The sequence below is a fragment of the Syzygium oleosum genome, unplaced genomic scaffold (assembly GCF_021117445.2).
Source record: "Syzygium oleosum isolate NSW1041296 unplaced genomic scaffold, Sole_v2.1 Sole_v2.03, whole genome shotgun sequence".
Taxonomy (NCBI): Eukaryota; Viridiplantae; Streptophyta; class Magnoliopsida; order Myrtales; family Myrtaceae; genus Syzygium; species Syzygium oleosum.
In genome coordinates this window covers 17,197,785-17,220,637 of record NW_026607487.1, presented here as the reverse complement: position 1 = coordinate 17,220,637, position 22,853 = coordinate 17,197,785, and the positions used below count along the sequence as shown (strand labels likewise).

General features: G+C 44.8%; 4 protein-coding genes across 4 annotated transcripts; 1 reads left to right on the top strand and 3 right to left on the bottom strand.

Annotated features, from left to right (window-relative positions):
• The first annotated feature begins 631 nt into the window (after window positions 1-631).
• Window positions 632-6,876, top strand: LOC115671878 (uncharacterized). The gene is made up of 9 exons (XM_030593545.2): window positions 632-833; window positions 3,372-3,452; window positions 3,543-4,034; window positions 4,382-4,517; window positions 4,724-4,886; window positions 5,220-5,348; window positions 5,688-5,882; window positions 6,441-6,563; window positions 6,672-6,876. Exons 1-9 carry the CDS (start codon window positions 647-649, stop codon window positions 6,783-6,785), a joined length of 1,620 nt encoding a protein of 539 aa, XP_030449405.1. The 5' UTR covers window positions 632-646; the 3' UTR covers window positions 6,786-6,876.
• Window positions 6,877-7,474: 598 nt separating this feature from the next.
• LOC115671876 (exocyst complex component EXO84A) lies at window positions 7,475-12,259 on the bottom strand. Its single transcript, XM_030593543.2, has 8 exons — window positions 11,897-12,259; window positions 11,651-11,748; window positions 10,237-11,293; window positions 9,406-9,921; window positions 8,520-8,708; window positions 8,304-8,440; window positions 7,963-8,143; window positions 7,475-7,809 (listed from the first exon to the last, which is right to left on the bottom strand). Exons 1-7 carry the CDS (start codon window positions 12,059-12,061, stop codon window positions 7,981-7,983), a joined length of 2,325 nt encoding a protein of 774 aa, XP_030449403.1. The 5' UTR covers window positions 12,062-12,259; the 3' UTR covers window positions 7,475-7,809; window positions 7,963-7,980.
• A 693-nt stretch (window positions 12,260-12,952) lies between these two features.
• Window positions 12,953-15,643, bottom strand: LOC115671738 (glycerol-3-phosphate acyltransferase RAM2-like). The gene is made up of 2 exons (XM_030593369.2): window positions 14,628-15,643; window positions 12,953-14,124 (listed from the first exon to the last, which is right to left on the bottom strand). Exons 1-2 carry the CDS (start codon window positions 15,237-15,239, stop codon window positions 13,225-13,227), a joined length of 1,512 nt encoding a protein of 503 aa, XP_030449229.1. The 5' UTR covers window positions 15,240-15,643; the 3' UTR covers window positions 12,953-13,224.
• Window positions 15,644-18,991: 3,348 nt separating this feature from the next.
• LOC115671746 (LEAF RUST 10 DISEASE-RESISTANCE LOCUS RECEPTOR-LIKE PROTEIN KINASE-like 1.2) lies at window positions 18,992-20,828 on the bottom strand. The gene is made up of 2 exons (XM_030593376.2): window positions 19,830-20,828; window positions 18,992-19,250 (listed from the first exon to the last, which is right to left on the bottom strand). Exons 1-2 carry the CDS (start codon window positions 20,707-20,709, stop codon window positions 19,186-19,188), a joined length of 945 nt encoding a protein of 314 aa, XP_030449236.1. The 5' UTR covers window positions 20,710-20,828; the 3' UTR covers window positions 18,992-19,185.
• Window positions 20,829-22,853: the final 2,025 nt, after the last annotated feature.

Below are 22,853 nucleotides of genomic sequence, written 5' to 3'. Positions count from 1 at the left end.
TGAACCTGCTTCTCATACAACTAAGAAATCAGATTTTCTTTACTTCCGAAGGAATTTGCTTCTCCCCCCCCCCCCCCTTTCTCCCTAAAATCATTCCCTAAATCTGCCACGTTGGATACGAACGATCGGCAATGTCATTTAAAGAATTCCGAGAAGAGGGAAAAGAATTTGCACGTAACCCATGAACCAATTACTGTTGACTTCTTCTTTTTACCTTATGATGCGCGTCCATAATGATGAATCGGGGGTAGCCTTCACGCGGCGGGGGCTAATCAGGCGCCGCCACGTGTGGAGCCATGCTGAGCCCCCGCGCGACACAACTGCGTCTGCCTCGAGTGGGCGAGTCCCTCTTTCTCTCTCGGTCAAAATTGACTTCCGCTTGGCGTTAAATGCCCCCCCCCCTCCGGGAATAAAAAGCTCCGCCCATCCAACGGTAGTTCGTCCGGTTACGAAACACACCCCCTCTCCCTCTCCCTCTCTCTAGAAAAATTATTATTCGCCAGCTGCTGCTGCTCCTGCTGCTGCTCCTCCTCCGGAACCATTTCGTTTCTCTCTCTAGGCCTCGATGTGGTGATCGCGCAGCGGTGATCGCCGCCGGCAGCGCGAGCGCCAGAGGGAGGGAGAGAGACAGCGGGGGGAGAAGACGATGGGGGCGTGCGTGTCGACGCCTCAGGAGTGCGTGGGAGGGCGATCGAGGTCGTCGAGGAAGAAGGCTCGCGTGCGGCGGGCGAAGGTCAAGAGGCGAGTCCCGACGCGCCTGTCCGACGGATCGCTGGACAGGATCGATCGGTCCAGGCCTCGCGATCGCTCTTTCAACAATCCTAGCTTCCAAGGTTGGTCTTCGTCTCCCCGTTTCTCTCTCTCTCTCTCTCTCTTTCTCCTCTTTTTTTTTATTTTTTTTTCCTGGAGTGTTTGAGTTTTGATGTGGATGAGATGAGGTGATTTCTGACCGGAGCAAGCGAGCTCTCGAGTTCGGCATTGCTCTGGAAATCCGGACTGTGGCGATCGGCTTCGCGCTTTCGTGCCGGATTCGGTTTGTTTCGGTCGGCTTGTTGAAGTGGGAAGTGATTTTTGGTTCGGGTTTACGGTCTCGATTAAGAGGAGTGGTTTGGATTGATTGAGCTCTGTTTGTGGAGCTGCTAGGACGCGATCGATGTTTCGCCGTGAATTGTGTGTGCGGTGAAAAGTAAGCGAGTGGCCTCTGGGAGTTGCGATTCGGGCGGCGGGCACCAGTTTAGTGCGTTATTGGCTCCTATTATCATGAGTGAAATCTATTTGCTCGGAGAAGGTTTGCTGGTGTGGGAATGTCGTAGTGATTCGATGGTTTTTGTTTTCCTGACTAGATCCGCATGCAAGTCTAGTAATCAATCGGCGATTAGCTATCGGATAAAATTTGTTCAAGCACGAGTGGATTGTCTCTCAATAATTGGGACTTCCAAGCATCGTCTTCTCATGTATGATAACGGAGAAAATTGGTAAGGACTTCTGGGCAATCGAACATTGTATTTTATGAAAAAAGAAAATGGGTTTATGGGCTAAGTTGGTAGCGTAGGACATCAAGCCACGGATTAATTGATTGTAGAATATTATTCTCCCCTGATGGTGTGAAATTGGACTCGGATTTTCCTAAGAGAATATCAGTGAGCGGCTGGTAGAGTCTTTACTTGCTCATGAATGAAAAGGATGACACAAAAATTATTGTCGAAGTCTCTGCCTGAAGGTTAGCCGAGAACTGATCAGTTCAATCGTCTTCTGCAAATCTTTCGTCTGTCGAATCTGAATGATCTCTCAGCTCTCTGTCAAAACTGCCTGTCGAGTCTTCTATTTGGCCTGAACTTGAATTTGCTATCGCTTGTTGTAATGCCATAAATAGCACAGGAGCTTCTGCTTTCTTGAAAGAGTTTGCTATAATGAAAGTAATGTCTAGAGTCGATTCGCTAAAACTTGGAATGCTTTAGTGCCATCCACTTGCGCTCTTGCTGGCATAATTAAGTACAACTACTGGTTCATAACTCGAAGTATTTTGGTTGTTATAAGCGTAACCTTGAATTATTAAATGGTCATGGTGAGTTCACAGCACTGGGTGGTAACCGGTATGAATTATATGCAAGTTGTTTTCCACTCAGAAGGAAAGACATGGCCCTTTGTTAGGCTAGCAGCAGAAGTCTCGGTCTAAAACTAAAATTGTAGTTCATATTTTGTATGCCAAGTGGGATGTGAATTCCGACCAAAAGAAAGTGGGATGTCAATTGTAAAAGGTAACTAAAAATATAATAGAGATCTTTCAGTAAAAGGGGACAGATAATAAGGAATGATTCTTGAATTTCCCAATGTGAGATCTTAGAGACGGGGAACAAGAGCAAATACAGATGATGTTCCCATCAATCCTTTGGATTGCTCTAATTAGGTCTATGTTGATGACTGGAATTAGTAGAACTTGCTGGCTATTACGCATATCCCAATCTACTTATAAAAGCAAGACGGGGATAGAGGTGGGTCCAAAAATCATTATAAGGAGATTGGAAGTTCCATGGATCTGCATCTGAAAATGATGAGTGTTGTCTTTCTCCACATTTACATTTCAATAGTACTTCGAATGTTGTGTTTTCTCTTAATTATCTCTGTCTTTTCCATCTCCAGCAATACCTCATTTTAGGTTTTATCTCTCTAGTGAATCTGCAAATGCATTATCAATGACGCCATTGAATATTATGTAGTCAGTTTTGTTGTTTACTGTGTCTAAGCTACTTACAACAAAATTTGTCATGAAATCATGATGTTGAAATTTCTTGATCTTAAGGCTAAAGATGTGGAAAGAGGATACGATTTAAAATGCTTTGGATTGATTTATTTCCCTTTAAGTCCTTTTCGTATGAAGCAAATATAACTTTCTTCCATAGTATTAAAGAACTTTTGGAATTTATTTCCCTTTCTTCCCTAGTGTCAAAGCATTTTTGGAAGGACCATTATTGGGTCATCTAAACTACTTTCTTCCCTAGCTATTATTTGAGCATTTTCTTTTCTTCATCTTCTTCTCTGTCTACATTTTTGTTCTTCTACGCTGGGGCACCAGGTGGACTGCGACTTTGTTCGCGTTGTTCGTTTTGATTTATGAGCTAATATTTTTATCGGTCCCTTATCTTATGTCTTTTCATGTCTCATTATAACATTCTCTGCTCTTTGATTGCATGTCTAGTGTTTGTATGCTGGTTTTATATTGATTTCACTGCCTTTCTATGGGGGAAGCAATTTCGGTCCCAGATTTAAGGATTCATTTGTTATTTTTTTTCTCCTTTTTTGGGCTTAGGATTTGATTATTCCTGGGTCTTCTCCTTTATATCATTATCATGATACCTGTGTGGTATCTGCAGGAAGCATTGATGAGGCATGGTATGACTCAGTGGCAGTTTTTGAGTCAGACTGTGATGAAGACTTCAAGAGTGTCGCAGATGGTATGATGCATGGACATGTTTTAGTCGTGTTGTAGCATTCAACATCGTTCTTTCATCCAATGGCCGATGCTCTATCGTTGTGCTTTGCAGATATACTGTCTCTAAGTGGCTTTGAAGGCGTATCTAGACAAAGCACTGTATCACTAAGGGAATGCATGCACGGAGAAAGTAATACCAGCTTACAACATGCGTCTTCTCTAGATCACGTGCATAAACCAGGCGATATGTTAATTGGAAACTCTGCCCACAACTCTGTTGGCGAGGTTGCTAAGAGCTCTGCACATCATGTCCCAAATTCGGATGATGCTGATAGCCATTATAAATCGTGTGAACATCCAAGTGAAGCTAAGAAACCTGTTTTTCTCGACGATATCTCATCTGTGGATGAAAATTCTGGAAAGGAGGAAGGACTCCTGGATAACTGTGGAATCATACCCAACAATTGTCTTCCTTGTTTAGCTTCAACCGCTCCGTCTGTTGAAAAAAGAAGATCACTAAGCTCCAGTCCACCAAGCACGAGAAAAAAGTCTGCATCTAAACTTTCCTTCAAATGGAAGGAAGCACACAATAATGGCACTCTTTGTGAGTACAGATACCTTCTTCTTCTTTTGACATAGCAAAAAATAATCAAGCATTCTGCGCAGTATCTTTAGCATCTTTGTGGAGATTATTCCCTTTTGAAGTTCCTGCTTTTCGGATATAATTTTAAAAAAATCTACTTCAACTGCAATTTCCTATTAAAGGTTTTGCGTTTCCGCTTATAGTGGTCCATAGAGTGACGATAGGTCGTTTTTTTGGCTGTAATGATTATGGGTTTTACTTGTCTCTTTTGACACTGATTATTTTCACCAATTGTGGTTATTGTAATCTTTAGTATATAGAGAAAAATTAAATTATTCGACTTATAACAATTTCTCTTTTGTTTTCAGTTTCGTCAAAGATGCTTCTCCAGAGGCCCATAGCAGGTTCCCAGGTCCCATTTTGCCCAATTGAAAAGAAAATGCTTGATTGTTGGTCACTTATTGAGCCAAGTTCCTTTAAAGTTCGAGGAGAGAATTATTTAAGGTAAGACTTAGAAGTGGAAGGTATCGGATACCATCATCCCGAGGACACTTTCGTTAGTTATTTTATGCCATCCTACTCGCGGTGCAGCAACCTGTCAAGCAATCATCTTGTTGAGGCAAATGCAGTTATTGCTAAAGAAATTTCTTAGATCAATGGGTGATCTTTGGTTTATTTAACTATATTTATATTGATGACTTGTGTGGCAGGGACAAGAAGAAAGAATCTGCTTCAAATCACGCTGCCTATTATCCATTTGGGGTTGATGTATTCTTAACTCAACGCAAAATAGATCATATAGCTCAATGTGTGGAACTCCCTGCTATCAGCTCTTTTGGGAAACTCCCACCCATCCTTGTTGTTAACGTTCAGGTATCCTTACCTTTTCCTAGGGAATGCTCTCACTCCCGCTAATTTTTCCCTAGACCCCCTTGATTACCTCTACCCTTCATATGCATGAGGGTCACTTATATCTACCCCCTTGTTAAGGCTTTGGGGAATGCTTTGTAGCACGGCCATCTTCACCCATTGAGCTATTTGCTCTAGGAAAATATATCTTGGGTTCTATGGTCGTGAGATTGCCATTTCTTTCGTGTGCAAGAACTAATGGAGCCTTTTGAGCACATATTTGCATTGTTGTCCTGCAGTCATAGCATAGCCATTTGTTTCTTGTCAAAGAAGTAACGGAGCTTTTTTTTCAAACAGATACCCTTATACCCAGCCGCAATTTTTCAGAGTGAAACTGATGGGGAAGGAATGAGTTTTGTGTTATACTTTAAGCTTTCGGATAACTATGCAAAGGAGCTTTCACCACAATTTCAAGAAAGTATTATGGTGAGACTCATGCCTGCTCTTTGTTCTCAGTAGGTCTTGCTGGTATAATCTGTTTCTAACTATTATTTCCTTTGAAGTCTGGCTCAGGCATTTATTTCAGCGATATATGCAAAGAAAATATATTTCTGCCTTTTATCTAGTACTTTGGGTAAAACAAAATTCACTGCATAATTAGAGGTATATTAACCCGAAAGTCTTTTGGTGCAGTATAGACATTTATTCTAAATTCAAGTTCAGATAAAATCATCTGGACGCTTCAATTGACTTTCTCTTTTTTGAAAGGTTTAATCGATTTTAACCATTTTCTTTTTTGTCTTATCTCCAATTTCCTCATAGTAGAAGTTAATAGATAATGAGGACGAAAAGGTCAGAAGTTTTCCTGTCGATTCTATCGTCTCTTTCCGGGAAAGATTAAAGATATTGGGTCGTGTTGCAAATGTGGAAGATCTACACCTGAGTGCAGCTGAGAGGAAGCTTATGCAGGCGTACAATGAAAAACCAGTTCTTTCACGCCCGCAGCACGCGTTTTACACCGTAAGTCCTTTCGCAACTAGCTATGCTGATTCTGATATTTAGATGGAACCGTTGGTGTGTTTCTTCAGACACTCTTGTCTGATTGATGTAGAGCAACTGTCCTGAAGTTTTATGTCCTTTCCCCTTAGTTATATCCTCTTCTCAGGTCAGAGCTTAGGTCAAGGTTAGATAGCATTATTGCGTGTCACGGGTAACACATTATATCCAAGGCAGTCTAGGTTATCTGAACTTTATATTGGTATACGTGCATCTTATTATTAGCTGCAGTTTTCTATCTTTCTCTTTCCTCTAAATGAAGTGCATACTCTGGAAGACTCAAACTACACTTCTTCTTTTTGACATGCTCGGTTTCTCCGGGCTGTGTGTACACTACTTTTCATCTTGCTGTCTTTCTTGAAAGCTCGCTCTTAGGAATTAAGCCAGAGAGTTCCATGTGTATGCAATCTCGCGGCAAGCTCTCTACAGCAAATCTAGTGTCCCTGTTCTACAGAATTTAGATGTCTAATGTTTCCCTATTGGGATGCTTTCTCATGCTGTCTGCAAAACGAAATTGTACAGGGAGAAAATTACTTGGAGATCGATCTGGATATGCATAGGTTCAGTTATATCTCTAGGAAAGGTTTTGAAGCGTTCCTAGATAGATTAAAGCTCTGCATCTTGGACGTCGGCCTCACAATTCAGGCAAGTTCATTTCTCTGCAGTAAATTCGCTACTGTGTTATTCCTTCATACTATGTGTTCCATTTCTTTCCGGGTTTCTGAAAACTGTCGGTTATGTGTCCTGAAACAGGGGAACAAGGCTGAAGAGTTGCCAGAGCAGATATTATGCTGTGTCAGACTAAACGGAATTGACTACAAGAATTATCAACGACTGGGGTTAAGTCAAATTCAAGATCCCGTTTAACCCATAAATTTTATTGAATGTCGCGAGACTCTCAGAAGTCTTGTCCCTCCGGCATAAGTTTCCAACTAATAAGAAAAGCTGATTTTCTTAATCTTTCCTGTTTACCGTCTGAGAATCTTCCTCCCCGCTACCAAGTCCCGAGTGAGGTGGCTCGTGTTGTGTTCGCATCTACACCATGTCCAAGTCGAGAAATCTCGAGTTCACAAACGCTTTTTTGCCCCTCGGGAGACTCGAGTCTTTCCGTTCATGGGGTAGAATGAAGGTAAAGGACCGGCAATGCGTTCTCAATCATCAGGAACTCACAACAAGGACTTAGCTTTCTCTCACCCATTTGTTCGCAAGTACTCACAAAGGCGAGGTTATGTGGTCGTGATGCCATGAGCCGCGGACTAGACAGGTTTTTACCATCCAAACAGTGAGTCATGTGACACTATTTGCCTTCGCACTCGTAGCCTTTTTCATAACTTCCTTCTTTACCCTGCAAACACGACCTTAGAGAAACACAAGTAACAACGCCAAGACCGATTGAGGTCATAGGCCACCGATGATACACAATCATCCACATTGTCTTTATTTGTTTACTGATGTATTTTTCATTCCTCTCTCCAACTTCTAGTGCTCTCTACAGAAAATTGTTTCCCGATGACCATTTTACGGGCAGCAAATTCTTGGAAACGTGCCGAGCCCGCAAAACAAACTCTTTATTTTCCCCTCGTCTCGTGCCCCTTGTTCGGCTCCTCGGCTTTATCTACGAAACAATACCGTTCTGTACATCCTTCACTACTTCCTAAGCTGGATCTTATTGTTCGATTCGCTAGTCTCGAAGAAACCGTACGAAATGAACAGAAATGAAGCAGAAAAAGAAAATCTCGCGATGATAGTGAAAAAAATAAAATAAAATAGCCAAAAGATCCAAAACGATGACGAGGCCCATGCATCCTTCCTAATGCTCAAAACTTCGAAGCTTCGATCTTCTTGTTTCTTCTCCGCACCTCGTTCTCCACTTCAAACTTGAGAGTTACCCCTACGAGGAACAAATTCGATATTGTTAAGTGATCTCTTTCTCTCTCTCTCTCTGTAGGAACACGCTTGTCCGCTCATTGCGTGAGACTCTGATATGCATGGGTGATCAAGGCCACTTGATTAGGAGATGAAGCAAAACAAGAAAGCGTGATACCTTGATAGATTGCAGAAGCTAGTTACTTCCATGAGATACAATCGACGAAATTGATTTCGCTGATACAGATGCGCTGGGGCTAGTGACATCTCGATCCACGTTTGCGAAGTTCGCTTTGCCGGTCAACATCTTTATCGCTATCTGAGCGACGTCGGCGAACCACTCATCCTCCGGCAGCACACTATAAAAACAATCACAGTAACTAATGAGAGAGCGATCAAGAGGATAATTCATAAAGATGTTCGGAAAACATGTCAGAAAACCATTTCCATGACTCGGAATGGATTGCAACGATGTTCTGATTGTCAAATACTCTTCGCTAATTGCAGTAAGAGCGTTACCTATACGGATCTAATCCAGTAGAAGCCACTATGTCAATAGCTCTCTCAATTATGTTTTTGATAACTTGATGCAGATTCCGAGATAAATAACGGCCTTGTGATGAAAACAGAATCACGAACTCCATGTCCAAATAAAGCTGCATGACTAGAGCATGGTTACTTTTAACTAATTGGACAAAATGTTAAGGTGCGGGAAACCGTAGTTCTTATACAAACCTGTCGAAGGCCATAAGGACCCAATGTCTTGGGACCCTCTTCTATCTCTTCCCAAAAGCTCCGATCATCAGAGAGCCACAAAATGACTGTCTCTGTGAGTCTCATCAACAATATAGTAGCAAATCTTTCTCGACCCACAAACATTTCGGTTGCAAAGCCAGCCACTCGAGTCAGTTTCGCAAAAAGTTCCTGAACATATTGGGAAAAACCAAAAGACATGTGAACATAGCAAAAGAAACTTTTGATGAAAATCAAACACGGGCCACTCAAACATCAATTACAGATCGGCTACACACCGAATCAAACGGACTGGATGCTTAGATACCAATATACAAGAACTATAGCAATAAGGAAGTTGGTAATGATAGCCATGTCCGCAGGCTGAGAACTCATATGTAGTGATCTTACTTGGTGATGTTATTGCTGCTGTAAGGCTTTGATACAAACATGACCTTAAAATATAAACAAAAGCACGAAGACAATTGCTTCACGAAGCATTTACATGAAGCAGATTTCAAAGTTGCAAAGTGAGATCACAAAGCAAAATCAGAAACAAACAGGTGGCATTCATTTATTAGGTTTTTCAGGTAATAGAGCCTCAGTTTCTGATATACAAATCTAGTTCACTATATTTCAGTGTCAAAGAAATATCAATGGTCTGGCATGGAGTAATGCTCATTGAATCAAATCAGCCACTGAAAATCATGTCCAAGTGGATATCATTAGACAATAAACAAGATATGTCCGTTATTTTCTTATTATGTTTAATGCAAACTCATCCTGGGGCATCAAACCTCAGTTTCACAACACTGATAAGAAGCAAACTGCACTGCATTGCTGCTTCAGTTAAACGACTATCTAAAGGATACAAACTGCACTGCTTTACCTGATATATTGGAGAAGGAAACCATTCAGGTTCTTCCATAAGGTCATCAATCATGATGTACATATGTGCATTGAGACGGATGTCGCCTTCTTCTGAAAAAATTAAATCAAGGGCGTGTTGGCGGCAGAAGCTATCACGCAACCTATCAACTGAACGTTGCAACCGCCTCTTCCAATCCCTTTGTTCAGGATAACGACTTTGCTTATCTGGAGTTCTTCTTGCATGGTCCTCAAGTTTGTTCGTACTATGCAAGGATAATAGCTTCATGGCAGCACGTGGGAGCAACTCGTCCGCCAATAATGATGCATTGGCCAACAAAGCTAACTGTTGGCTTTCAGTCTCCGCCATTTTCACAATTCTACTGCCAGAATGTTCAAGGTTTTCTTCGTGTTCTGCTGACCCTGGTAATGCATTTATCAACAAATGGACATACGAGTTGAATACTTGTAGCAGACCTTCCAACGTGGAACCTTCTAAATGCAAGCTTTCGAGTGGACTGACATCCTCAAGAAATTCCTGTGTGGTAGAGGCAAGACCATCGGAGGCATTTTTATTAAGTAATGGAGACAAAAATCAATGCTTCAATGATGACTTATGATGCAAGGAGTTGATTCATCACTTTCTAATTGAAGCAGAACTCCCGAGAGATGCTACAAGGAGAGGCAATAATAACAATCTGCTGCTGAAGAAAAAAGATAGCACAAGATCCTTTAGCTTTTCAAGCAAATCTAGAAATGTGTAGCACGGTGGGATGGCAAGATGATAAAAAAATACAGGGAAATTGCCTTCAAAGAAAGCAGCCTCTAGACTTGAATGGAAAGAGGAGTTAACCTGAACCATTGTATTTAATTTGTTTGCACTGCTTGAGAGTTTTGGATGCACTGCGACTGTACTACTACTGAGGAGCGTGGAAGAAGAAACACGCATCGGCCGTCCGCCAAGTGGAGAATAATCAAGTGACCAATCATCTGCAGCAGCTAATGCAGCACTGCTCTGCTCTATTCTTCTCAAGTTGGCATTCAAAGCTTGTTCGACACAAGGCTTAAAGAATCTGAGTAGAACAGGAGAAAGGGCCAGACCACGAGCCTCTAAAACAGAACAATGACCCAGACATATCTTAACACACTCAGCAGCAGCTCTTAAGCCACCTGCAGCTGCCGATGAGGCAAGGACATGCCTCTTTAGAAGAAGAGCCATGGCTTCGGTTTCCTTGACAGCCCAAGTCACAAGCTCAGATGCAAATGCAGGTTCCTCACCAAAAACAACCGAGGCATCACTAGCTGCTTGGGCAATGGTTGAAAAGACAAGCTGAGAAAGGGCAGCCGTGTAAGCTCCTCCGTATGGAGCATTAGATGAGCGAAGACTTTGCATTCTGCACTGCATTTTCTGTTGGTGAGAGTTCAATAGCAGTGTATGGGCACGAGGACCATCCCCAAGTTTTTTCAGAGCCAGAATTGTCGAACGCAGTTCAACTCCTTGTGTTGAAAGCTGGGAAGTCATTTCTGCTAGTTGATCAGCTAGTTTTTGTCTCTGTTCTGTTATGGCGGTCTCCAGCGATAATAGTGCAGCTGGACTCAATGTCCTCCTACTATTAGCTTCTTCTTTGATCCTTTCTCCTTCATTCACGGCAGCCAAGGCTTCTTCCACCCTCCTCTCAGCTAATAGAATTTCGAGGGTATCCACAAAATCTATTAACCAGTTCTCCATGTTGGAAGGTCGCGTGTCTTCCAAATTGTGCATATCCTCTGCAGTTGAATCTTCAGAACCAGTGTCTAGAGAATCGACACGAACCCCCTCGACCAATTCCTGGACTAAAGCTGCTTGAGAGGATAGAAGATTCCTCATGGACAGGAGCTGCCCCTCAAGGTCTGATATCTCCTGGGATGTGCTGCATATAGAAGAAATCAAACAAGCAAATGAAATGTCGAATGCCTTAAAATGATAACTCCGGTACATGTCGTGCCGCATCAACATATCCGTTCCATTCATTTTCAACAAACTACGACCACATTCCAGTTTCTGATGCATGGATTGCAACAATGCACTGTAAATGACTGAGGAAACATAGCGTTTCAGTCGTTATTAGCGTACAGAATATCAGAGAGGAAAGCCGAATACAAGCGAGCACGAACGCGAGATCGTCTTCAAAAAAAAAAAAAGCGAGAAAGCTGACTCTCGGCATCTAAGTTACGACGTTTTCCTCATGGAACTCAGAACGTACAAATTCAAACGAAACTCCACTAACCGTATGAAATCTGCATAGTTAGCATAAACACTCTTACGCATTTCCTCCGCCGATGCCGTCTTCAAATCCACCAGGTAAGCGCACAGATGCCTAATCTCCTACAAAAAAACAATGCACGCGGCGCTCAAAAAAAAAAATTCGCGATCGGCGGAGATCGCCGTCACATCGATCTCCAAAAGTTTCGCCGCCGATCGATCGGTCCGCACACGTTCGCGCACGGGGAGGGGGGAAGAAAGCGACCGGTACCTTCTCGTTCATGGTCTGGCACTTGGAGGTGAAGTAGGCGTGGGGATCGAAGCGCGAGGACTTGAAGGCCTTGAGCCTGTCGTTCAGGGTCAGGTCGGCGTCGAAATCCGCCGAGTCGCCGCCCCGGCTGGAGGAGAAGGACGCCGCGGAGAGGGAGGAGGACATGGTCGCTTCCCCGGAGCCGGATCGTTCCTTCCGGTGCTCGGGCGGGCGGTCGGGATTCTCAGATGGCTCGGCGAGGGAGGCGTGCTCTCCCGATCGTCATCGCCATGGATGGTCCTGGATCGAGCTTTCGAAACGCAGAGAGAGAGAGAGAGGCGGAGAAGCGCGGGGAAGACGACGGGGGCGTGCGCGCGCGGAGAGGGGGAGGGAGAGGGAGAGATGGGAAGAATATTTCAGGTACTTCATGCAGTTTGAAACAGAGAGGAACAAAAAAAAAAAAAACTTAAAAGTCTTAATATTTCTTTAAGGTTAATACTATGAAAAATCTCAAATTAATACATCCGCGATAAATTTACTCGAGACAAATTTTTTGATTACCAAAATTCCCAAACGAGTAAATCCGTGTGCAAATTTACCCCAAACTAATTTTCTGGACCATCAAAAATCATAAACCGGTACATTTGTGACAAATTAACCCTCCGTTATATTTCGTTAAATTAGATTAATATCACGAAAAATCCCAGACCGGTACACCTGCGACAAATAGAGGGGTAATACCCTAAATCGATACATCCGTCAACTGTCACGTGCCATCAAGCTCGGCAATTTGACAGTAAAATTTAACAAAAACTAACGGAGGGTAAATTCGTCACAGGTGTACCGGTTTGGGGTTTTTGATGGTCAAAAAATTAGTCCGGGGTAAATTTGTCACGGGTGACCAATTTTAAGTTTCTTTTATGGTATTAACCTTATTTTTTTTAAAATAAAAATATGATTTTTTAATTCATTCTATTTATATAAGTTCTTTTTTTTTTTAAATTTTTTTACCGGCTAGGGAACGGACGCGGAGGTCCTCATTATCCAGAACTAACAATAAGCATCTCAACTGACATATCGAAAGCAAAATATTAGCAATATATTGTCATGTAACCAAAGATAAAAAAGAGTAATATTCGCAATCGCCTCGAATTCTAAGAATGTCTTTGGAGATTTCTCCCTAACATTTTATTCCAAGCTTTCCGGGTAAACAGAACACTGCAATCGAAACTTCGAACTAGAAATAACGGGTCCATCGTGACCCGGTCGGTAAAAGCTGAAATGCATCGGTTTCCTTGCTTGCTCTTTGATATCAGAAGTGAGATTGTCTTAGTGGGGAGAGTAATAAGTCAGCACCCCATGACTTTGTTCGCAGGGAGCTTCGGCTTCTCGGCGACCGTTCCGTCGTTGCCGGCGAGCGCGCGGTACTTGTCCTTCCGGGTGAAGCTGGTGCACTCGTACGAGAGCGTCGCGGCGATCGTCCTCTGGATGTAATTGGCCACTTCGTGGCTGGTCTTCCCGGCTGTGCAGGTCAGCTCAATTGGCAACTTGTTCAAGAAGGTCACCTCATAGGCCGGGCTCGGGTTCATGAAGAAGTAGAACGGGTCCATCCCTTTCCATCCGCGGGCGGTCGTCCCGTGGAACATGCTCATCCGGTTCACCATCGCCACCGGCACGAGCTGGTCGGTCAGTTCGGCAAACAAGGCTGAGAACCTGAGAAGGAACGGCTCGCGGCAGGTGGTCCCCTCGGGGCATAGCGCCAGGTCGCCTTCCTCCAGGAGCTTCTTGATCATGGCCGCGTCGGTGGCCCGGTCCCGGCTGAGCCTGACGGTCTTGATGGGCGAGATGACCTCGGAAAGCCTGGACACTGAGTAGGTGACAGCAGGGATCGGGCGGCCAAGTGCCGTGGAGAGGAAGATCGGATCGAGGAGCGTCCTGTGGGAGCAGATGAACAGCACGCCCGTCTGGCCGGTTGACTTCTTGGCCGGCGGTGGAGGCGTGCCCTTGACAGTGACGCGGACGCCGAGCGCCCAGAACGCATAGTAGACGAGGGGCATCGGGAGGAGCGACCCGGCGGCAATCCTCAGGCAGGCAAGGGGGAAGCCGATGGGGATCCACAGGATGGTGAGGAGGGCCAGGAGAGGGGTTGGCTTCTGGACGAGCCGCCCGTCGTGGAATACAATTGACTTCGGAAGCTTGTCGTTCGTCACAGCCTTGACCTCCGGCTTGGGTGGCACAATGAATCCTTCCTGCAATTTTTTTTGGTTCCATCGGTATTCAAGACTTGTCGCGCAAGGTATCTTCGATTAGGCTAATGAAGCAGCCAGTACAGATAATTCGCCGCCCCAATTTCGCCATCTAAACATTTTAACTAATTTCTGTCTGTGTTTTTGCCATGAAATTAACAACGAGATTTCCATTTCTATCTGAAGCTGTGGTGACCAATACTGTCTTTCTGTTTTAGTACTTGTGCCTAGCTTATAGATCAATTGGGTGGACCTTGAAAGTTTAGTCTCTAGCTTCCTACCTCTCGTTTTGATACGTCAAACCACAACGAGAATGATTGTGGATTTCTTTCTCTCATTGCAATTTTGCTTCTGAAATGATCTTGGGAAAAAGCTAAGGAATCTGTTTATTACTGCTTCTGAAGACTAATGATACCATAGATCCTTCAGGTAGGTGAAAACGATGATCACTGCTATAGCATGTTTTGGCCAAAAATAACTACTATCCCTAACTGTATCATACTGACCTTGCACAAGGCCATGAAGGGGACATCGGTTTGTCGATCGCCGAGGCCGATCTCTGGTTGCTCATCCGTGAACGCTTTGCGAAGAGCGGCCGCCTTCTTCTTCCCCACGAGCACTCCCGGCGGGCTCACGAACCCCGTGGCCCTCCCCTTGTAGGTCCGTATCTCGGTCCCCAAAACCATGTCGGCCCCCAAGAAGTCCTTGAGGAACCCCTCGACCATGATCCTCGGGTTCGCAGTCAGCACGCACCTCCTCCCGCAGGCGGAGAACACCCGCCACGACTCCGGGTGGAGGTCGCTAGCATAGAACTTGGGCAGCACGGCGCGAGCCACGGACTCAATGTCGGCCACCCTCATCCCGGCAAATGTCGCGAAGATGAGGACCTGGATCCCCGCAGACTCGGACAAGTAGTAGTAGAGGAGGGCGGCGAGCGGGGAGGCCAGGAGCAGGAGGAGGAGCCTCAGGGCCCCGCCGACCTCAAAGGCGATGAGGGCGAAGTACGGGAAGGAACTCCGGCCGCGGAGCAGGGTCCCGTCCAGGTCGGCCACCACAGTGTCCTTCTCGCGCCCGATCGACGCGCACCGATCGACCGTCGGGAACGCAGGCTCCACCATGATTGATTGATTGCCGAAGAAAGACCCCCAAAGTCCCAAAGTCCTCGAGGCTCTATGCTAATCTCTGCTTGGGGCTGGTTCAATGGTGCGAATGCTAATGTATATATATGTATGAAGACACAGCCTATGAATTACATTTAGTATGTTGAGACAAGAATGACATGCGGGGATTTCCAATGGTTGAGGACAAAACAAAATGGTGTAACCGAGGATGGAGGAGAAGGAACAAAAGGGTAATGAGCAAATCTAGTGTCTTTGTAGGAATCGCCAGTGGCTTGTCCTGTTTTGAGCTCTGCGATGTCTCTCATCTGCTTCTCTATGCATGATTCACATAAAAGGGAATATTACGTTTTGATGTTTGGGAGTTGCGGTATTGGTTTTTAACCCTCCTTTTCTTAAATGGTTTTTGTCGTGCTCGAAAAAAGCAGAGCTTTTCACATCATTTTTCTGTGCCTTTGCCTTGACACAGGTCCCCTGTTTTGCCTTTAATTCAACTTCGGAGCTCCCATCATCAATTGGTGGTCTCAAGAAAACGTTGTCCCACTTTCAACTTATCAAATCAATTGCTACTTAAGGCATTGAATTGAGGATGAGCCATTTCAGCCCTCGTGCCGATCCAGTGTCGGTGCCCGATTTCGAAGGATCAAACCACATGTCGGGCATCAAATCCGATTCGACCCGCCAAGATTTTTGAAAACATTGGCTTTAACGAAGCGTCGCAACTCGAATCGAGACGAGGCCATTTTGAGAAAGAGCATGAATTCAGCATGTCTCATGTACAGTGAACGGGATACTTTTTGCAAGCACCTAGTTCATGTCGGTTCCAAATAGGAGCAATCAATTCGTGGGAGTCTCATGCGAATCACATTGAATCTAACGACCCTCACGCATTAGATTAACATGAATCAAACGCGCGCTGTAACAATAAGATGAGTGATTGACCGTGTTCATAAACGAGTGAATTTATGCGGAACATCTCCCGGCAAACCCAAAAGGAAACTTCCCTACCTTCTCGTGGGGGGGGGTCCATGGCGCCGTACCTGATACGGGCCGATCGGTGGGCACGACCAGAATGTCGACGGGGGACGGTGACGATCGTGACGATCGGGCCAGTGTTGTGTTAGTTGTTGCTCGGATCATGCAAGGAGGCTCCCCGAGGCCAAGTCCCAATCGATTACCTAGCTTCACGTGGCAAAACTAAGGTAGTTATTCGTTGGAGACAACTTTCGTCTCTCGCACTTAAAACACCGCCAACTGCTGCCATAATGCCCTCCTCGCTGTCGGCTCGAACGTCCCTCTCCATCGTCGGCCCCCGCTGGTAAATTGGCCGCGCGAGCGCTTCCTTATCAAGTGTGAACCCAGCCCAATCGATCGAGTCCGACGATCGGTGTAACCCGATTCGCGGACTGCGGATGCACATGTTCGAGCTCCCCCGCCGGCGACGGCTGAAATCGCCCGACTTAGAGAGTGCAAGCTGTAATAATGGGCCCAGCCCCGCCCAAGCCAACCCCCTTTTATTTCCTCTTCAACAGATGAAGCATTGAAGCCAGCGGAGAAAACAAGGGAAAAATTTCACGCGTGATCGTTTTGGACGTCTTGATAAACCGAACCCAACTCCGTTTTGTGACGCTTGGTTAGTATTCGAGTCCATTTTTCGTCTGATCGGAGTGATTTCCGGAATTAGGCCATGCGATTGAGGAGTTATTGAGTTGTGGAGTTATGTGGAAATAGTGGCTTAGGACGTTGTGGATCCGTAGGGTTTGACGAAATTCAATTATGAAGTATAGTTTTGTCGGAACGAATTTTCGAGGTTTCGCGTGTGAGTTATACGTAACGGACAATACGCATAATAGACAAAGATGAACGTTTGTTATAAACAAGTTTCTTCATTAGCGCGTAGGAGTCGATTGGTCAACGAATACCGGGGAAAATTACCAAAATAGTTCTAAACCTATTGCAATTGTGCCAATTCAGTCATAAACATTTTCAGTCCATCCGGCCAATTTTGGCTAATCCGTGTTGGCCGTCTAGCCAACGCTGACGTGGCAATTTTTTTAATATTATTATTTTTTTCCTTTCCTTTGCTTTTTCCCTTTCTTTTTGTTTTTTCCTTCATCTTCATCTTCAACCTCTGGCCAGCGAGGTTGACCCCACCAGCCGCTGGCGAGACTCGACCTCGCCAGATCGGGCGAGCTCGAACTCGCCGGCAATTGGCGAGGTCGGCCTCGCCCGGCAACGGCGAGGTCGAACCTCGCTAGGGGCCAGCGAGGCCGACCTCTCCAGATCGGGCAAGTTCGGCCTTACACAACGACGGCGAGGTCGAGCCTTGCCAACGACCGGCGAGCCTTGCTAACGACCGGCCAGAGGTTGAAGATAAAGATGAAGGAAAAAACAAAAAGAAAGGGAAAAAGCAAAGGAAAGGAAAATGAAAAGAAAAGAAAAATTAATAAAAAATTCCAAAAAAAAAAATACTATTAAAAAGTTGTCATGTCAGTATTGGCTAGACGGCGTCCACGTCAGTGCCAGTTGGCCAAAATTGGCCGGGTGGACTAAATTGGCACAAATGCAAAATATTTAGGACTAAACTGACACAAAAAAAATGTTTATGACTGAATTAGAACAATTACAATAGGTTTAGGACTGCTTTGGTAATTTTTCCACGAATACCCGTGTGATACATTTATCCTCCGTCAAAGTTCTGTCAATGATGACCATTAAAAATCTGCCTACATAAATGCCAGAAAGCACACGGTGTTGACATGGCATCTATGTGACTTAAGTGAAATAAAAACGACGTTTTGGTTAGAAAAATCATCTAACGGAACCTTGGCAGAGAATAAATGCATCACATAGGTACAAATTTGGGGTTTTTTATATCACAAGAAAAAGTTTAGGGTAAATGTGTCACAGTGGGCATAATTTGAGATTTTTGATGTTACAAAAAAAAAAGTACAAGATAAATATATTATAATGGACATAATTTGAGATTTTTTCGTAAGTTCTAGAAAAGTCGCTGCTTCTACACAATAAACATGTAGGTCCGTCCCAGGTCATGTGAGAGATATTCTCTACGACACGTAATCAAGGTATTAATCAATGAAAGAGCTAGCTAATATGGGGCAAAATGCTATTTTCTTGGCCCTAGGCGAACCTCTAGAATGAAAGTGATTCCGTTTTCAGTGGGCATGAAGCGTAACGCCTCCCAATTCCCGGAATCATGTTCGATGGGATATCATATTGCTCTCTCTAAGTGGCCTAGGAGAATTCTTTGATACTGTCTAGCTTTAGAAGCCGGTTAGCTTTAACTAGAATAAATTCAGCTTTGAAACAACGGCCGATAGTGCCCCTAGAAGTCCTGGATTCCGGGCTGGTTTTACCCCGAAACCGGCCGTGTTAGAGCCGGTCTCTGGGCACCATTCGAGGCCAGTCCCAAAGCTCTCAGAAAAGGGGAAGCGAATCGGCTCTCTCACGAACTGGATCGGATCGGATCATACCAACCACGCCGGTTCCGGGCCCATTCTTGACCCTACCTCGAGGAGTTGTCCACCCGGGCCACCCCTTCTAACTAATTTGTAGTTACAATGCCGATGCGAGACTCGAAAGAGATGAGATAGGAAAGCTTTACGTTTTCCTTTCGTTTCGAGGGTAGAAATCAACGACCGAGGTGACTCCGGTTTGCGAATCGTGTATGGAAGTAGAAAACCATTTCCAGCTCCTTGGCCATGCGGAGATCATTGTAGGTAGGGAGGAAGAAGAAAAAGAGGGAATAGAGAGGCTATCGCTTGTCTTTCCATAGTTCATTTATCAGTGAGCGATTAACTTGGTTTTCTTTACACGATTCATCGCGGGAGCAAACATCAGTTTCTTGCGATCGAAGAATCATGAGCTTCTCCACGTGAAGCATAAGCCGAGATCGGATGCCTTATTATGAGCTCCTCCGATGGTTTTATGGCGCTCTGATCATGACCAGCGACAAAATGGAGACCACTGAGCGAAGCGAAGCCCATGTTCCTGAAGCCGAAGTTAGCAGATATCAAGAACCTGTTTAAACAACAGCCGAATCGAAAAAAGAAAAGATATACTGTAGAAATACTACGTTTTTTTTTTTTGATCGGATAGAAATACTACGTTTGCTAAGTCTGGTTTCCAAAATTTCATATTCTGAACGAAGCAGCAAACTGTTATAAGTCGTTGAATATGACCCATTTATTTAATCGACCACTTGTAGAATTGTCACATCATTAGTATACAAACTTTGTAAACTAGATTTAGATTCCAAGCATTGCTCATCGACTATAATCATCTAGCAAACGAGTGCGATCAATCTCTTTTTGAGGGAATCATTCTAGCGGAGACCCATTTTATAAATTTTGTGTGAGGTCAGTTTGTCTATTTCTCCGAGGAGAAAATTCCCCCTATACTAAAGTTAATTTATAAAACATTGTGTCACCATCAATTTAGGTGTTCAATATATCTCATCACCTCATGTAAATTTGCTCTAATCCATATCCCATGGTAAATTAGTTCAGTAGACCGGCCGTCGTTTTACTAAAATAAGTTCCGATGAGGTTTAGTTTGCGCTGCGCTAACCTGTGTGCGGAGCAGGAATGTGCCCGGAAGTTTCACTCCAGGACGCGCCGAAGAAGCAATCTGAGGTGGTGTTCAGCCCGCCGTCGGGGCAACTGCACACGAACGTGCCATAAGCCCCGCCATAGCCGCAAGCTCCGCCGCTCCTCTCGCACTTGGCGCACGAGCTTGGGTACTCGTTGTACACGTTGAACTTGTACTTGAGCGCAACCCCGTACTTCCACCGGTCGGGGTCCACCTCCTGCCCGTCGAAGCTGTAGAACCCCGAGTACGAGCTGCACTTGAGCTTGCCGAGGTCCATCTCATAGGCTGGCCCGAGGTCGACGGGCGTGTACACGCAGCACGTGGAGATAGGCTGGTTCATCATGCTTATGGCGTGGCACGAGTAGAGGAAGCTGCATATGGAAGTGCCCGCAGCGTCGCAGAGCGGGGAGGAGGAGAAGGAGGAATTCCCCGGGGCGGCGGGGCTGTATATGGGGGAGGCGGAGGTGGAGCAGTCGAGGAGGGCGAAGATCGTGTTCTCGTGGATGGAGAAGGGGGCATCCCAGTCAAGGCCGAAGCCGCGGCTGCTTTGGGAGCACACGCACGTGGACATGGTTGGGTCGGAGATGTAGATGACCTGCGCGGCGTAGTCGATGGCGGTGATGGGGTAGCACCCCGTGTGGGTGGTTAGGGTGAGCATCTGCTGCGCCTCGTCGCACGTGATGCGGCCCTGGAAGCGGGGGTCGCCACAGCCCGGGCCACTCCCGAAGGGGTAGCGGATGGGCTGGTTTCCACAGGCGGTCCGGCAGGTCTGGGCGGAGGTCGAGGGGATGAGGAAGAGGGCGGAGATGGTGAAGAAGGGGATGATCAGTTTAGTAAGAGAGGGATTTAGTTGCTTCATGTTCTTTTTTGGTGTATGCTTTGAATGTGTGAGAGTGAGAGGAGGGAGAGGAGTTGGGAGTGCTGCTTCTATTTAAGGGAATTGGAAGGAGCTTAAAAGCGCAATCGAGCAATCCTGTCTCGTAATGAACTTTCGAGAAATGATTAAGTGATCGTCCTTAGTCTACTGCGAGATCATAAAAGATGTTCTATGAAACGAGAGAGTACTAAAGCCCAAGAACTGAGGCTGGAGAGGACATACCGGAGCCGCGAGTTGCGTGTGGGCAAAGCCCAATTCATCAGCTGGTGTGGAATTCTATGGGATTTGCCCTTTTCTTTCGTCTGAACTTCGCTGGATCCAAGGATCGGTTTGCACGGATTTGCCAATCGTTCTTGGCTTTTGTTAGGGAAGTCCGAGGGGAAGGAGCATGTGCTCTCCTCTCTTTGTTGTGTGGATTCCTTCGTTTTTTGGGTTATACTTTCGGTAGGTTGGCTCTCTTTTTCTATATTCCCCGATGGATGCTTTGTAATCTGGTCTCGTCTCCCTACTTTTCTTTGTCTAATATCGTGATGCACTAAAACCTTACCCCTTTACTAATTCATGCGAATGCTTGCAAGTTACCTTATTCATATGTGATTGTAAGTATCAATTTACATGAATCTATTTTGATCGGGAGACGCGGTTATTCAAATGAAAGACGCGTTCCATCCGATTCAAACGGTCGATTACTTAATTAATTTCTTGAGGGTCGGAACTACTATTCTTCCTAAAATTTATACCGGATAAAGTAGCGAGCCTATGTAAATGATGGTTTTTTTTTTGCGTGTACTTTCATATCATAATCTCAAGAGCAACTATTTAGCACAAGATAATTTCACGTGCCATGGCATTCCAGTGTACCCTTCAACATCTAGCGTTGTTCACGAGAGCGTATAAGATCCACTAATTGCGGAAAGCTGAATATAACTACTTACGATATTGTACAACCGTGTAAGGAGCTATGGGAGGCTATCCTCAATGAGTTGATCTTTTACAATACTTTAATCAGGGAAATCTTAGGATTTCAAAAGCATTAAATACTTAACGAGTCCCATGTTAACATATGCATGCAGCTTTGATCCAGAACGGTCCGCACGCATTTGGCGCGACTCGAACATGTGATCTCCATTTTCTGAATTGGAAATCCCATGACATGCCATTAAATCGCGCTGGCACTCGAGGCTAATAATTACGATTAGTACATTAAAACTTGTAGCTTCCCTTATTTGATTGCGTAATGAGTAATCAAACCCCGAGAAAGATTTAAACCGTTCCATGTGATCATGCTGTGAACTCTTAATGACACATATTGTCAAAAATCACAGAGACGTACCTTCTTCTTGAAATTCGCTGTGTGTTCGAAGAATTGCAGGCCACGCTGTCGTAGGTGTGAATGAGGATCGAATGCATTGCACCCGCGAACGTGCATTGTTTGATTCCATACGCCTCGGTAATGTCGAAACAATGCATAGGATCATGATAATGACACCCCTCGTAAATAATTACTCTAATTTTAAGCTAACTCGTAATTCGAGAAAAGCTAGACGCTTTGCGAGCACGTGGACGATTAAATGCCACGGTTAGTTTTTACTTTAACATGGGGTGATTTGCTTTCGTAATTCTTTTGTAAAAAAACATTATGGTCATTGCTCAAAAAGATATATGAGAAGTACATAAATTTCAAGGCAAAGCAAATCGAAACGGAGGAAAGTCTAGAATACTGCAAAACAAAGCCAAATCCAAAAAATGAGGAGGATTCACGGAGCACCTGCAGAGCTAATTACACACTCACTCCATAAAAACGAATCTGTCAAGCCAAATTAATTGGTGGCCGATCACTTATTGTCGTACCTTCGTGAGTGATGAGCACATGCCGGAAATTCATTCTCCAATGATTGTAGCGTTGCCAGTTGGCGGTGCACGGTTCAAATAGAATAGTTGAAGGATTTAATCAAACCAATTGAAAGTTCAAAAAACGATTTTGCACGTTAAACCAAACTTCAAGAATCTAATTCAATCAATTAACATATACTTTAGAAATGACATTGCGCATTACATAAAAGTCCAGAGACCGGTAGCGTTGGTCCCTGCGGATGATGATTATCGCCGAGTAGAATTTGCCATCA

Excerpts from the sequence above, each read along its gene's own strand:
- LOC115671878 (XM_030593545.2), top strand. The coding sequence starts at position 647 with ATGGGGGCGTGCGTGTCGACGCCTCAGGAGTGCGTGGGAGGGCGATCG. Across the intron at positions 4,518-4,723 it reads CGAGGAGAGAATTATTTAAG|GGACAAGAAGAAAGAATCTG; the intron begins GTAAGACTTAGA and ends CTTGTGTGGCAG. Across the intron at positions 6,564-6,671 it reads ACGTCGGCCTCACAATTCAG|GGGAACAAGGCTGAAGAGTT; the intron begins GCAAGTTCATTT and ends GTCCTGAAACAG.
- LOC115671746 (XM_030593376.2), bottom strand. The coding sequence starts at position 20,709 with ATGAAGCAACTAAATCCCTCTCTTACTAAACTGATCATCCCCTTCTTC. Across the intron at positions 19,251-19,829 it reads CATTCCTGCTCCGCACACAG|GAACATGGGCTTCGCTTCGC; the intron begins GTTAGCGCAGCG and ends CTTCGGCTTCAG.
- LOC115671738 (XM_030593369.2), bottom strand. The coding sequence starts at position 15,239 with ATGGTGGAGCCTGCGTTCCCGACGGTCGATCGGTGCGCGTCGATCGGG. Across the intron at positions 14,125-14,627 it reads CCTTCATGGCCTTGTGCAAG|GAAGGATTCATTGTGCCACC; the intron begins GTCAGTATGATA and ends AAAAAATTGCAG.
- LOC115671876 (XM_030593543.2), bottom strand. The coding sequence starts at position 12,061 with ATGTCCTCCTCCCTCTCCGCGGCGTCCTTCTCCTCCAGCCGGGGCGGC. Across the intron at positions 11,749-11,896 it reads GCCAGACCATGAACGAGAAG|GAGATTAGGCATCTGTGCGC; the intron begins GTACCGGTCGCT and ends GTTTTTTTGTAG. Across the intron at positions 8,709-9,405 it reads TTCCTTCTCCAATATATCAG|GAACTTTTTGCGAAACTGAC; the intron begins GTAAAGCAGTGC and ends CAATATGTTCAG.